This window comes from Betta splendens, chromosome 21, assembly GCF_900634795.4.
Source record: "Betta splendens chromosome 21, fBetSpl5.4, whole genome shotgun sequence".
NCBI classification, from domain to species: Eukaryota; Metazoa; Chordata; class Actinopteri; order Anabantiformes; family Osphronemidae; genus Betta; species Betta splendens.
The window spans coordinates 963,336-979,963 of NC_040899.1; the positions used below are offsets into that span (position 1 = coordinate 963,336).

General features: G+C 49.5%; 1 protein-coding gene across 15 annotated transcripts in view; it reads right to left on the bottom strand.

Annotated features, from left to right (window-relative positions):
* Positions 1–16,628, bottom strand: part of enox1 (ecto-NOX disulfide-thiol exchanger 1) — a 37,498-nt gene that overhangs the window by 7,940 nt on the left and 12,930 nt on the right. For 13 of the 15 annotated variants that reach the window (XR_005897147.2, XR_005897145.2, XR_005897144.2 and 10 more), the window contains 7 exons: positions 7,000–7,111; positions 6,637–6,759; positions 5,279–5,446; positions 4,834–5,040; positions 4,520–4,753; positions 2,569–2,781; positions 464–570 (listed from right to left, as the gene is read on the bottom strand). Coding sequence is in view for 9 of the 15 variants with exons in the window: in XM_029137855.3 (XP_028993688.1) it covers positions 464–570; positions 2,569–2,781; positions 4,520–4,753; positions 4,834–5,040; positions 5,279–5,446; positions 6,637–6,759; positions 7,000–7,105 (1,158 nt within the window). In the remaining 6 variants the exon portion in view is untranslated. The remainder of the gene's footprint in view (positions 1–463; positions 571–2,568; positions 2,782–4,519; positions 4,754–4,833; positions 5,041–5,278; positions 5,447–6,636; positions 6,760–6,999; positions 7,112–16,628) is intronic. The other 2 variants (XM_029137853.3, XM_029137854.3) reach the window with 1 other exon arrangement.

The following is a 16,628-nucleotide window of genomic DNA, read 5'->3' on the forward strand; positions in this document are numbered from 1 at the left end:
CTGCCTGGCTCTGGGCCGGGCCTGAGTTCTGCAGCTCAGTGTGTTTTCAAATGGACATTAGCAGACAGACTCGGTCAGTGTTTGTGGTGTGGTTCAGAAACAACACTGGCCAACTGGAGGTGGAGCTGCAGCTATAGCTGAACAAGCAGTCACATTAGCCCTCAAAGCAAAGTGTTTGATCTTTTCTCCCTTACACTCATCACTTTCACACTGTCTCATGTTTTCTAGATTCGATTGCAGCTGAATAATTAATCAGAGACTTAACCCTGGAAATCACGGTTGCCATAGCAGCGCCTCACACTTTCGAGGAGGCGTCAGCTCTTCACTTTCCATTTGGGCTGCAGACGATCAGAGGGTCCATCTGTCTGTCTGTGTAAGGGGACCCACATCCAGAGGCACCAACAGGCCTCTGAAAGCGAGGGGGGGGGGGGGGGGGGGGGTCAACAGAAGAACGTGTACCAACCTCGCACTGCTTGCGCCAAATGTCTATGTTCTTGCGCTGTGCTTTTGAGAAATGGTCCCATGCCTTTTGCCTGGTGGCGGCGGTGAAAACGGTGGAGATCTGCTCGACTTTGGGGTGAACAGGGATGAGGAGGAGGAAGAAGAAGAGGAGGGTCAAGACAAAACAAGCCGTTTATGTAGCGCTGACCGAGGCTCGTACAGCAGGCAGAGGAGGGACCGCAGAGCACTGACCCAGGCTGAGGAACGGATCAAACAGATCACAGCAATCACCAGCCTCCACGAAGCAGCAGCGCTCACCAGAACCAGGCCCACATGTCATTTAGACACACAGCTGCAGCATCAGGACTCGTTTCTAGCACCAGAACCACGGGTGGACACTCGGGAGCTGTAACCAGCTTCTCCACATCCATCTGACACCTCCACCTGATTCCACTCTTTAACCTACACACCGGCCGGTGTGTAGGTTAAAGAGTGGCACAGCTCACTGACGCAGCACTTCTCACATCACAGGCTGCAGAATATCGGCGTGTGTCCTGCTGCAACAGATAGAGTCGCGGTTCTGCTGCAGCGCTGCTGCTGCTGGGCTGACGATGACGCCAGTTGAGGAGTCAAGTGTCCCAATCAACAGTCACTGACTCAGGCTGACAAACATTCAGTACAGAAGACTTTTTGTTGATTGGTTGGTTAATGATTAGAAAATTGGGGCTTGAACACAAACAGTGTAAAAAAGAACAGCAGGCCTAATTCAACCTGGTTAAATAATGTGGCTGTAACTACCTCAGTGTTGGTTCTGGTTCTGGCCACAGTCACATATAAAGCGGCTCCATGTTTCAGCTGAAGCTAAAGCCTGTAAGCAGCCGTGTGCAGGTCTCTCTGCTGGTCGCTGTCTGTACTTACATCTCATCACCTGCAGCTTCACTTCCAGCACGACTCAAAGGCACTCATTCAACCATCCAGTCTGCGCTAAACGCCATCTTACATCTGTCTGTCAGGGCACAGCCTTTAACAGTACTCACCTGTTTCACACCTTAGCAAGCAGTGAACTGATGGTCGACTCAAAAATGAATGTGTTAAACCTACATCAAGTGAAGTGTTTCTGTTACTGGAGTTGGTCCCTGCTTTCAGAGCGCTGCCAGCTACGTAGAAGTACAATAAACTGGAGTCAAATCCTGAACCAACAAACATGATGGTCAGACAGTGAGTGATGAGCCAGGTGAGGGTGAGGTTAAATACCCTGTGTGTGTGTGTGTGTGTGTGTGTGTGTGTGTGTGTGTGTGTGTGTGTGTGTGTGTGTGTGTGTGTGTGTGTGTGTGTGTGTGTGTGTGTGTGTGTGTGTGTGTGTGTGCGTGTGCGTGTGCTTTTTCAGGCTGTGAAAAGGTTGGCGCTGTCACACTACAACTTTGAGGCGTTGGAGCCACTGACCCAAAGCCTGGCTCACATTGAGCTGAAGATAATAGAGCTGATGGGGAGGTGGATGGGGGAGTGTTGTCATGGAGACGGGGCTGAGATGCTTGCTGACTAAATGACTTGCATCGAGGCTGGCTTTAAAATGGATGTGGAGAAAATGGCTTCATGGTCTGCGCCTCAGTAACGTGCAGCCCTGCAGCAGTGACTGTGGTGACATCACAGCTGCTGTGAGCACGTCATGTATATTAGACTAACCAATGACTTCCCCACAACACTCACGTGACTTAAATACAGTGCTGTGCTGACCTTTGACCTCACATTCTCTGCCAATTTGAAAATCTATTTTAAAGCCCAGATCTAATTAATCCCATGAAACCTAATATATGATGGCAGTAGAAGTGAGTGAATCTATCTACTCACATTCTTTGTCTCGTGTCATATTGAAACTAGCTGCAGAGAACAGAACTGAATAAGAGAACATCTGGAATCTGTATCAGATCTAGTGAAACACATCTGGATTAACTGTAGCATTTGGACAAAGGCCATGGCTACTGTGAACAAGTAGTAAATACAGATGTTTATTCCTTGTTTCCAGTTAATGTCCTTATTGGCTGGTTATAACAGGAAGTCGTGACCTTACCTGCAGAACCGCTTGGTGCCAGTGAGGCCATGCGTGCATTAACTGTGAAGTGTGCTTACACTGGGTTAAAATGGCCAGCAGCGCGTTCCTGAAGGCCTCTTTGGCACGCTCCATCTCCTCCTCGTGCTGCGCTTTCTCGCTCATCAGTCGCCGCACGTGGGTGTTGGCCGACTGGACCATGGAGTAGAACTGATTTGCGGTCCGGCGGTTGACTTCACCACGGTCGATCCAGGTGAATAGAACAGCTGTGGCCTCACTGAACTTATGGTCGTCTGCAAAGGTGAGAGACAGTGATTGAAGGTAACCAGCTCTGCTGTGTTTTGCAGACAGTGACTGCGGCTGGGCCAACGGAGCGGCGGGTTGGGATCCTTCTCTGGAGGCGCTCACTGTTCACAGCTCTGTGCGACAGGCGCTCAACACCAAACAAGCTTTTGATTTTCGACTTCTCAACCAAAGCCACGAGGTGCATTCAGGCTCAGTCATAAAGAGTAGCCGAGTCTCTGCGGGCCCGCGTTCAGCGTTCCCCTCCATTTGAATCATAAGCGAGCGGATCCAGGGAACCACGGACGGCAGCAGAACAGAGTGAATTAGAGAGCATTTAATGAGCTCAATACCCGCTGCAACACAACCTGTAAGGAGACACTTTGCCGCTCTGATAAAGCTCCATTCATACACTGCAGCAGATTACAGTCACATTACAGCGAACACAATGAGGCGCTGCTGAACAGGACGAGTGCAGCAATAATGGAAATTTATTTCCCCTGGTGTTTGAGGTGAAGAATGAATTCAAAAGGTTGTTCAGAGAGAAGCGCATGTTTATGTTGGTATTAGACACAAATCCTGAGCAATGGAGCAACAGCTGCTTGATCCAGGAGACAGAATGCACTGAGGAACAGTGGCGGGGACTACGTCCGATTAGCAGTTCACTTTAACACGGTCTCATTGTCTGTTAGTAACCAGGGTCGACCAGGTCCACACCAACCAGTACCAGGCCAGCAGAGCCCAGCAGCTCATCCACCAGCTCAGCACCTGTTGCTTCTGGCCTGCTGAGACGTCTGAAGTGGGGATCAGCACAAACAGCTGCAGGTCCAAGAAAATCCATGATAAGAACATGTTGTGTAACTCTAAAGCCAGAGCTCAGTAACATCATGGAGTCATCTCCATGGTAACCACATCACGTTTCATGTTTCCTGTTTGATCCAACTTGCTTTAATTGTTACACTGAACTGGTCCAAGCAGGTAATGCTGAGGTTAAGGGCTGACTCAATGTTGGTGGTGACATGTTGCCCAGCAACAGGTTACTGAGTAACACAGCACTAGTGCTGCTGCTGCTGCTCAGAAAGTCTGAGGGAGGAGGGATGCAGCAGCATTAGCTGTTCCCCACCAACTGATGCTTGTACATTAATAATAATAAAAAAAACTTTATTTTAAATTCCAGTTACTTCTAATGATATGAACAAATGTCGAGATTATTCTGATTAAACAATGAGACAACAGTAAAACTGCAGCTTCAGAGGAAACAGAATAGAAGAACAGGAAGAGGGTGAGCTCACAGCTCGGCTCACTATAATCGATACCTGTATCTATTGTGGTATGAACATCTGCTTTTAACACAAGACATGATCATGGCACAGATGCAGTTTTCCTGGTTTCTGATTTTTGTAACATCATTGAAACAGTCTTCAATAATGACCCAGTAGAGTAGAGTATATGACGCTCTGTGACGCTGGTGTTGGTCTGTTCAGAGAACATCAATAACTGTTCGACTACAGAGCTCAGCAGGAGGCCCACACACCCCCACACACTGACCTATGAATCAGGCTGAACATGATTTTACACTAATGTGATGCTTAGATCTCGTTTCCATGACAACGCTCCTGAAGCATCAAATGTCAAAAACGTCACGTTGCATGTGAACACGGACACGTCAGTCACTTTATCTGACAACACATCTGTGGGGTGCCTGCCTCAGTGTCTGCCAGCAGAGGACAGTCATCGGCAGAGTCTCACCTTTCAGCCTCTCGGCCATCAGCGCCGCCTCGTGTTCAGAGTAGTGCACGATGGGCGGAGGCGACGCCGGCCGCAGATGCTCCTCGTGCATCTTGCGTCGGTGTCTTTCCTCTCTTGCTAGAAGACGCTGCTTACACTCCCACTCGTACAGGTCGTCTCGGGCCTGGGCAAAGTCCACATGGATCCTCCCCGAGTCCTTCTTGTCAGTGCTGGAACCGATACGCATCCGGTAGCCTGAGAGGAGAGACATCAGAGGCACCGGTATGCTCTAGTGAAGCAGACAAGAGCTCTGAGAGTGTGAGCAATGTTCTCACCTGACAGGTAAATGGCCTTGTCCACCATGAACTCCTCACTAAAGCGGATGTGGCAGAAGTTCTTCTTGCTCTTGCGGATCGCCGTGATGTCACCGCACTGGTCAAACACCTCCTTGATGGTCTCCTCGGTGGCGTTCTCCGGCAAACCTCCGACAAACACAGTCTTACAGCCAGGGGGGCGCTCCCGTGTCGATGGAGGCGGCAAATCTGAGGAACCACCATCATCATCATCATCATCACAGATAAACCACGGGTCCTGTGAGAAAACCCTTTTCTGTTAAAACGACACATCTGCTATTGACACCCTGCACCTACATTTCTTCATTCACACCTAAATTTGTTCAGTTTTGCTGCTTTTGTAACTTGGTGATGTGGGTCAGAACATCAACTCATGATTCTGTCAGTCGTACGGAGCCCAACCAAAGTTGCTCCTGGTGCGCCTTACTGGGGTTCTGTGGGAAGAGTGTGCAGCTCTTGCAGTGGATAATCTCCTTGATGACCGGCATGTCGGGGGCTACAGGCGGCGGAGGCACCAGACTGATGCCAGCCATCAACGGGTTCATGGGAGCGATAAGGCCCAGTCCGGAGTCGAACCTCTGGATACATAGAGAGTCTGCAGACAGGAACACAAGAGGTACTGCAGCAGAACCTGATCATGGATGCCTGTGTTCCTCAACACATCATGTGTGTGTTAGTAAGGCACTGCTCTTTTATCTGACTCAAATAAGAACATTCTGCTGCTGACAGCCAGGAACTTTCCTTCCCCACATTTTATCATTGTAACATAGAAAACAAACAAAGAGGAGAGAAAATGTGAGAGAAGAGAAAACAGAGCTGAAGAAGAAACGGTCTGTTGTGCAGGATAAAGAGGACGTGAAGAAGAAGACAAACAGCCACGACAGCAGCAATGCTTCAACACTGCAATAACAAGGGAGGGGGAGGAACCCAACGTCTGCCGCCCCCTCCCTGCCCCCACTCAGCCACAACAGCCGGAATCAGAGCGAGGGAAAAAGACAAAGCCTCAGGGAGACGTAGTCTGGAACCAAGCAGCAGCTCTGGCCAATGTGACTGGTAGCAGACGAGCTCGGCCACGGCTGGGCTGGCTGAGGAGACCACCTGCTGACACAGGATCAGTTCAACCGTTGCTCTTACAGTAAACGTTTCTGCCGAAACAGGCAGGTTTTCTGAAGTCGGCAGATGAGATTAGATTATTATTGAGAGCTGAGCTGAAGGTTCTTCAGAAGAAGGAAAAAGCCAAAATGTTTATTACTGCTAGAAAGGAGAAAGGGAAAACAGCTGCAGACACGATCTTCCATAATCTGAGCTCGTGTAACCAGGTGCACTCAGAGATTCTTCAGGTCTTAGGAAAACTCATTAAAGCCTTGTCTGCGATAACCCTGACAGGTAAATTACACATCGTGGTGCCACACATTCATCATAATCACACGGAGCTGCTTGTGCTCGCAGCTTTTTCTCCCAGAGCCAATATGAGCAGAGCCAGCCTCATTTCTCTGGCTCTGAGCTCTGCTGCGTCTGCCAGAGATGGAAACACTGGAAAAAACGTAGGGGAGAAATGAAAGACACACACGAGAGAGGAGCCGATGCCACAGGAACATGCGGCTCTGACTAGCCTGAGTCACAGCCAGATGTGCATCAGAGACCTCCAGCGTCAGTGTGTCGTCCATCCTCCCTGTCATTGTCACGCCGTGGTGGAATGCACACACACATGCTGCACAGTTCTACAATACTCAACAACTGGAAGCTGCCAGGCGGAGTCCTGATTTAAAACAGAGGCTACTGCACCTGGAAGCAGCTGCTGTCCGTTGATGCCCACAGGCACGATGCCCAGGTTGTTCATGGCCGTGGCCCAGGCTTCGTGATCACTCAGGTTCTGCTCCACACCCAGACGTCCCACACCATCAGCTGCTGCAGCAGAGACGGACATCAGACATCACCAGACAGACAAATCGGTCTCTGAATCGCTGACTGGGTCTGAAGGGATTTACGAAGCCGGTGTTTGGAGAAAGCGACGCCTGTGAAGGATGACCAGTGATTGTGCCTCGTGATTTGGCATGAGGGATGATCACGTGTCAAGTGTTTCTCTTTGGAGCAGATGTTAAAATCGGGGTCGTGAGGCTGAGAGTGGAATAAGAATGTGTTTAGTACCACTGGCCATAGCAGGTGGTCGCTGCTCCTGTCGGTCTGCAGTCCTGTCATCAGATGCTTCCTCTGGGTGATGAAGGGACAGATCAGCAGATGAGCAGCACAGCATCAAGCACTGGAAGACCAAGTGGAAGACACGAAAAAGAAAGTTAGGAGCTAAAACGATGGAAACACACATGCCTCAGAGCAAGGATGAATCATTGAACCGAGCTGATGCAAACCCAGAGAAATCACAAACACACACAGACACACACACAGACACACACACGCGCACACAAACGCACACACACACGCGCACACACACACACACACACACAGACACACACGCGCGCGCACACACACACACACAGACACACACACGCGCACACACACGCGCACACACACACACACGCACACACAAACGCACACACACACACACACACCCACAACAACACACACGCTCTCCACACACCACACACACACACACACACACCTCCACCCACCCACTCACACCACACACCTCACACACAAACCACACACACACACACACACAACCACACACACACACACACACACACTCCCACACAACTCACACACACACCTCACACACACCACAACATACACACCACACCCACACACACACCACAAACCACACCACACCTCTCACACACACACACACACACACCACACACACACTCTCTCACACACACACACACAGACACACAGACACACACACACGCACACACACACACACACCCACACACACACACACACACACACACACACACACACACACACACACACACACACACACACACACACACACACACACACACACACACACACACACACACACGGACCTCACAGCTCATTACCAGTTTTTCACACTGTGCAGTGACGAAGCTGTCAAAGCCACACAGAAAGGATCAAACTGACAGCTCCGACTGACAGGACAGCACCCAGTTATCAGCTGAGGTCACACGGCGACACTGAGGGCCAGTAACAGAAAAGACAACAACAACAATCTGCTGTGATTTTTGTGATGAAGGTGGTGAAGGATGGTTTGTGTCAGGGTTCAGTCACACTAATGAGCCAATCACAGACAGGTAAGAGCTCAGCATCTGGGACAGCAGCAACGTTTTCTATGTCACATTTTGATTCTAGAGGTCTTGAATTGATGCAGTTAGAACATAGGGTTGTGATACTGTAGAGCTGAGAGCTTGGGATGCCAGACACGTCTCTGTCAGCGACTTTGCTCTGCAGTAACCACCATTACTCACATCTGAGCCACATTTAATTGAGACACCATCATATCAGCAGCAGTTCCTGCTTGAGGCACATTTAAAAGACGTCAGTGATACAGAACAGAGCTGAAAAGAGTCAGTCCACGGACCTTAACCCCAAGACCAGGCCTTGACTCAAACGGGACTGAGATGTAGACCCTGATCAAACCAAGGCCCCCACGAGTCCCCACCAAGACAGAACAACAGCAGCACACACAAACCCGGCAGGCAGAATTAGGTCCCTGGTGAGACGGAGGGGGATTGTGGATGAAGCGAAGGCTCATGACGAGACGAGGAGGCTGCTTCATCGCCTCACTGCAGCAACGTTCACCAGTTTATTTTAGGAAAGACTCATCGTGCTAGTGTTTGGCTGAAATCTGGGAAGCATGATGGAGCCACAGAGGAGACGTTTCAGAAAAGCTGATTATAAATAATGAGATGGACTGTAAAAGGACCATGACCGTGGAGTCACATTAGACAGTGAAGACTCCGATGCCGTCGTTATTAGATATTCATCCTAATCCTGATTCACATTCACAGCAGGCAGTAACCTGGAATCCGCCTACAGCAGTCTCTGCTGCTGTTATTCACACACTAACAAAGGCAGATGTGTAGAAACCTCGCTTCTCATCAAATCATGTAACTCTTCACTTTATGACCCTTGGAAACCACAGGTGTCCTCTCGTCTTCATGCCCCTTTTCCAGCATCCTCTGTTCCTATTCTCCTGCAGGTGTCAGCTGCCAAACTCAGAGCATTTCTGCTCATTTTCACACCATGAAATATTCAAAGCTGAATACATGTCCTGTTTATTATTCATGAGCTCACTTGACATCTCTGAATCATTCACACCCTCTCACGTTTGAATCTACATACGGAGGAAAGTCCACTGAGACAAAAGCACAAGCAACACAGAAACTCTGCTGCTCCAGACCTGCAGCTGCTCTCGTCCCGAGGCCACTTAGGTTCGTCATGCTAGATGACAAATAGTCTACCATCTACTCAAGCAAAGCTTAAATATTGGACGGTTTGAACCAGCCTTTATCTGCCGAGTTCAGATTGGTCAAGTATCAGTTGGGGGCTGAACCGTTCACCGTCATTGGCCTGGTTCAGCGGGAGTCCTCCTATTGGCCCAACCTGCTGTTACACCTGCTCAGGTAAAGCTATGCACAAATCTATGGATTCAAATTAGAGTCAGATTAGATCTGTGCGTACCAATTTTTGACTTAGATTTGAGTGATGAAATACCAACAATAGAGAAAATATACAGTAGCTTGGATTTAAATTCCAATAATCACTGTTTTACCAATAATAATCACTGTTTGCTCAGGAAATGTAGAGTCTAGTTGTGGATATTTCATAATTAATTACCCAATAAATCTGTGAATGTTCGTTTTACACCGTGAAACAAACTGTTTTGGTGAATGAGCCTAACGTATGTTGCGTTCAACGCAGGTACGAGGGTTTCTCTGGTTTCCGAGTCATCCCGTAGCTCGAGTCTGGAGGTACTTTACTGACTTCGAATAATTGAGGGAAAAACCAGCTTCGCCAATCAAAATGTACAAAACAAATATCCTATTATACTAGTTGTACTGTGTGTGTTGTCTTCACAATAGTCCTGGTACAATAGTTTGTGGATTGTGGATGTACCGCAAATGACTTGAAGAAGCACTTAATCCTCAGTGTATTGCGGCGGGACCGTAGTTTCTCCAGGTGTATCTTATGCGTGCTTTGTCCAGCCAAACTAGCGTAATAAACGCATGCTTTAGGACAGCAGTTTTTTACGTTTGTCTTTATTACATCACATGCGTATTTTTGACCCGTTAATGTAATCGCACATAATTTACGGGTGATCTGTGTGTCTCACGCATGCTTTTTACGCATGCTTATGCCCAGGCAAGCGCATGAATAGTTTGATGTGGAGCAAATTTGCCTTCCATACTGGTTACGCACACACGCATCTGGTTACGCACACGCATCTGGTTACGCACACACGCATCTGGTTACGCACACGCATCTGGTTACGCACACACACATCTGGTTACGCACACACGCATCTGGTTACGCACACGCATCTGGTTACGCACACGCATCTGGTTACGCACACACGCATCTGGTTACGCACACGCATCTGGTTACGCACACACGCATCTGGTTACGCACACACGCATCTGGTTACGCACACGCATCTGGTTACGCACACACACAGAGCGGTTTACGCACACACGCATCTGGTTACGCACACACGCATCTGGTTACGCACACACGCATCTGGTTACGCACACGCATCTGGTTACGCACACACGCATCTGGTTACGCACACACGCATCTGGTTACGCACACGCATCTGGTTACGCACACACACAGAGCGGTTTACGCACACACGCATCTGGTTACGCACACACACATCTGGTTACGCACACACGCATCTGGTTACGCACACGCATCTGGTTACGCACACGCATCTGGTTACGCACACACACAGAGCGGTTTACGCACACACGCATCTGGTTACGCACGCACGCATCTGGTTACGCACACACGCATCTGGTTACGCACACGCATCTGGTTACGCACACACGCATCTGGTTACGCACACACGCATCTGGTTACGCACACGCATCTGGTTACGCACACGCATCTGGTTACGCACACACACAGAGCGGTTTACGCACACACGCATCTGGTTACGCACGCACAGATCGGTTTACTCACACACACATCTGGTTACGCACACACGCATCTGGTTACGCACACACAGAGCGGTTTACGCACACACGCATCTGGTTACGCACACACGCATCTGGTTACGCACACACGCATCTGGTTACGCACACACGCATCTGGTTACGCACACACGCATCTGGTTACGCACACACGCATCTGGTTACGCACACACGCATCTGGTTACGCACACACAGAGCGGTTTACGCACACACGCATCTGGTTACGCACACACGCATCTGGTTACGCACACACGCATCTGGTTACGCACACACGCATCTGGTTACGCACACACGCATCTGGTTACGCACACACGCATCTGGTTACGCACGCACAGATCGGTTTACTCACACACACATCTGGTTACGCACACACGCATCAGGTTACGCACGCACAGATCGGTTTACGCACACACGCATCTGGTTACGCGCACACAGATCGGTTTACTCACACACGCATGAATCATATCAGCAGCAGTTCCTGCTTGAGGCACATTTAAAAGACGTCAGTGATACAGAACAGAGTCAGTCCACGGACCTTAACCCCAAGACCAGGCCTTGACTCAAACGGGACTGAGATGTAGACCCTGATCAAACCAAGGCCCCCACGAGTCCCCACCAAGACAGAACAACAGCAGCACACACAAACCCGGCAGGCAGAATTAGGTCCCTGGTGAGACGGAGGGGGATTGTGGATGAAGCGAAGGCTCATGACGAGACGAGGAGGCTGCTTCATCGCCTCACTGCAGCAACGTTCACCAGTTTATTTTAGGAAAGACTTACGCACACACAGATCGGTTTACGCACACACAGATCTGGTTACGCACGCACATCGATTTACACACACACACACATCTGGTTACGCACACACGCATCTGGTTACACACACACGCATCTGGTTACGCACACACGCATCTGGTTACGCACACACGCATCTGGTTACACACACACGCATCTGGTTACACACACACGCATCTGGTTACGCACACACGCATCTGGTTACGCACACACGCATCTGGTTACACACACACGCATCTGGTTACGCACACACGCATCTGGTTACGCACACACGCATCTGGTTACGCACACGCATCTGGTTACGCACACACGCATCTGGTTACGCACACGCATCTGGTTACGCACACACGCATCTGGTTACGCACACGCATCTGGTTACGCACACACGCATCTGGTTACGCACACACGCATCTGGTTACACACACACGCATCTGGTTACGCACGCACAGATTGGTTTACGCACACACAAAACGCGAACATCTTCAGGTGACGGTCTTGAAGCTACTCTTTTAGATCTGGGCTCTAGTTTGGAGGAAGGTGTTACACAACTGATCACTTTGCGTTAAAACCGGGTCATTTACATCTCTGAATGAGTCCAGCTCTGACAAAGAGCGTTTTGATGAAGCCTTCATGTGAAGGTTCTGCCCATCCTCTGCAGTGGTTGTGGTGTCCATCTGTCCTGCTCATTGTGCAGTTTATTCAGCACACATCCTTCAGAGTGCACAGCCGCCGTTTCCAATATGAGTGAGTCTCCCTCTTTACCCTTCAACTGAGACAGGGTCACGGCCCAGATATCAGTCAGTGCTCACTGCAGCAAATTACTTCTAATAAAGCCTTTAGAAAAGGCCCATTAACCACAGCAGCAGAGAGAAAGAGATGGGCTGCAGCCACGCCACTAAATCCAACAGCTGCACTCAAACCAGCGTCCAGAGACCCATGATGATCAGTAAAGGAAGGAATCATACATCAGCATACTGAAAGCTTTTCAAAAAGAGCCGCTGGGACCTGCTGATTCTATCAATTGTTCACTTTTGGATCCATACGAAAATTTGTTGAACATGATCTTATGCAGGTGTGATTCACAACAAAACCAGTAAAAGACTGCAGCTGTCTACAGTGCCCAACTGCTTCAGACCGTCCACCATCGTGTCCCTCCCTAAGAAGTCCTCCATCAGCAGCCTGAACGACTACAGGCCTGTCAACCTGACGTCTGTGGTAATGAAGACATTTGAAAGACTGGTGCTGAGGCATCTGAAAGACATCACAGACCCCCTGCTGGACCCCCTGCAGCTGTCCTATGTCAGGATCCTGTTTGTGGACTTCAGGCTACCTTCAATCACCCCTGGAATACTCCACCATAAATTGACCCAGCTCACTGTCGCTGATCCCACGTGCCTGTGGATCAGGAGCTTCCTGACTGACAGGAGGCAGCAAGTGAGGCTGGGCGGCATCACATCTGGTACCGGCACCATCAGCACCACAGGGGTGGGTCCTCTCCCCACTGCTCTTCTCCCCCTACACCAATGACTGCACCTCAGGGAACCCGTCTGTGAAACTCCTGAAGTATACAGACGACATGACGGTCGTTGGGCTGTGATGAGTCTGCATAGACAGGAGGTCTATTGGTGCAGTCAGAACCAGCTGTTCTGAGACTGTGGAGATGACGGTGGGCTACAGGAAGAACCGCCTGCCCCCCCTCCCCCTCAACCGTCCACAACAACACAGTGTCTACTGTGGACTCATTCAGGTTCCTGGGGTCCACAATCTCCCAGAACCTGAAATGGGCCCCCCACATAGACACCGTCCGCAAAAAGGCCCAGCAGAGGTTGTACTTTCTGAGACAGCATCACTGCTGACCACACACTTAAGGTGACACAGTGAGCTGTAGTTTTTATTCTTTATCTGTTCATTTTTGTAAATAACTGAACTTAAAAATGTAAATAATTTGAAGATAATAATTAAAGAGGGAACAAAGACGGAGTCGCACCGCATATAATTCCTTGGTTGTCCTGTGCAAACTTGGCCATGAAAGCTGATTCTGATTCTAAAACTGGACACAACTCAGTGTTTGTTTGCATTCTCCCTTCTCCTTGGGCATCATCATATCATCAGGTTAGCGCCCTACAGCCCTACGCACAATTAGCTGGAGCCTAAAATTAGCAGTGAAAAGGCTGCATCAGCCAGGAACAAGCAGTAATCAGGAGCTCACAGACCAGAGCCAACTGTTGCTTTGATGGAGTCACCACAGAATTCAGTGTCTGTGTCCGGGCCTTCAGGTTCGCTGCCGTCTCAATCCACTTAATCAGGTTAGATGATTTATTGTCACAGGGCCGGGAAATACCTGGGCTCAAAGTAGAAATAAATATTTAGGTCGTAAATCACAGGTGATTCCTGCAGAACAAAGTGTAGTCTAACATGGGAGATGAAGAGCAGGTATCATCTCAGTACACACACACCTCCATTATTCCTACAGACGATTAGATGAAACTCACTTAGCTGATGCTTGTGTGTCTCAGTGCGAGTGCTTCATGCGTCTCCGTTACAACGCTGCTGCTCATTCCTCTTAGAATCAATCCACCATGAATTTCTTAAAATTCAAGCAATTCTATTAGTGCGGCTGTAGCCCGTGTTTTGAATCCATTTAATCCACTTAGGGCCTGGGAGGAAGCTGTGGGGGGAGGGGGGGGGGGGGGCTGGTGTTCATGAGAACTTATGTGTGACGACACAAATGAGGTCAGAGGTTGGATCCGTTGGGCTGAGTCAGATTCAGATGGACTGGTTCTGACGCTTCCAACACAGTGTGCACAGGCATTGGTTCTGATGGTGCTGGAGACGTGAACATGAAGCTTAAACGCCTTCCTTGTGCCTGTGTCACTCAGCCAATTAGCATCACACATGCACACACACGAACACACACACAAACATTTACAACAGTCCAGGCTCAGTAAACGGTGACGTGTCTGCTCCCTTTAGCCTCAAAGCACAATGAATAATTAGAAGAAACACCCAGCTCAGTGTGTGTGTGTGTGTGTGTGTGTGTGTGTGTGTGTGTGTGTGTGTGTGTGTGTGTGTGTGTGTGTGCTATAATCATGCTAAACGGGCTGATTGACAGAAGCGCTGGGCCGAGGCGCCGCCGTCTGTTCCCATCTGCTCTAATTACAATCAAGGAAACTAAGATTGACAGATCTCATCTCTGAGCTCTAAGCAAACCCCCAAAATTACTACTGCAGGACCCTCCCAGGCACCATTCAGACACAAAAGGCTCTTTTTCTTCATTTGCTTAACCCGAGAAACGCTGGAGCTCAGACTGGACCAGCGCACATACAGTGCAAACACACAGGGAAGTTCTGAGGCTGCAGCGGTGTTGTTAAATATTCTGTTGAATCTACAAAAACCTGGTGGTCTCTCTGACACAGAGCCAAACTCTTTCAGCTGCTCCGGATTCCAGAGATTGCATGGAACACAGTCCTGCTGATGGGTCATCTGTTCACAACCCAAAGTTCTGATCAGCAGACTTGCAATAAGCAGCTTCATGCGCTATTAAGGACATACTGATTCCGCTTTAGCTACAGATGGAATCCAGCATGATCCAGTTTAGTCTCAACTCAGCTGAACCAGAACTGGAACCTGAGCAAGCTACATGACAGTGATGTGTTCCAGGTGATGGACTTGGATGAACAGGACGAACCAGATGAGGTACCGCACAGTTTTGGGCTCGATCTTGGACCTGCTGTGTGCTTTGAAGATCACCTCACAGTGTCCAGAGGAAGAGGAAGAGGAAGAAAACAGATCACTATGCTGCTTTCACCGCAGGAGGAGTTTTACGCCTTATCACCACCAACACACACCCAGCCTCAGTAGTGAGCACTAATTCAGAGACACTGAAGACAAGGCTCGGCAGAGTCGCACAAAGGACCAAAGCTGCTGGTTCACATCCCTGAAAACACATTCATTGGGAGCGCTACCATGGCAACCAGATACAGCACATCCTATCATCCCTGATGATGTCACTAAGGTGAGCGAGGTTTGCCGAGGTTTGTCACTGCGCTTCACTGAACCCGGTCGACCCGCGGCTCGGCTCAGCCGGCACGTGTCTCACAGAAGACAAAGGTGTCGCTGTGCAGGCGTGACATTCACTCTGTCCTCACAACGATGGAGGGACAGGAAGAGGCGGCTGAGCCTCTGGCCATTTCTAATGCAGGCACTGTTGCGTAGAGCCGTTTGTTCAAAGAGCAGGCAGCAACTTCTCATCTGATTCACAGCAGCAATTAAAGAGCAGCCTCAGGGAGAGAGGAGGCGTCAGATGGAAGGATGATAGGGCTCCGATGGTGCATGCACACACACTGCGCATCTATTCACACCTGAGATCAGCATCACTGGCTTTAATGTGACTCGATCAAAGCGCTGGAGGCGGAGACGCTTCGCTTTGTTGATGAAAAGAAATGCAGCAGATTTGCTACAACATTACACATGTCTGTGTCGAAGCGGAGGCGTCGATGGTTCATCAGTTACTGATTCTTCCGTGTGTTAAAACATCAGACAGAACCAGAACCCATCCAGGAGCCAAAGACTGCCAGAGCACATGTGGCCTGGTTCTACTGTAAGGAACCAGCTCCAGTCCAGGTTCTGGAGGCAGACATCCGCTCTCTCTGGACCTTTCTACAGGTATTGTTGCCTCCATCATGCAGTTGTTGGACCAGTCGTGACTCAATCTGACCAGTATCTTACTGGTAAAGACAGCAACACGTTGCCTCAGTGAAATATGAATGGAAACCTGCTGCAGAGCTTGAAAGCGCATTTTTCCGAAGGCTAGACACGTGTAAGGAGTCCGACAGTTTGCCAACAGAGGAT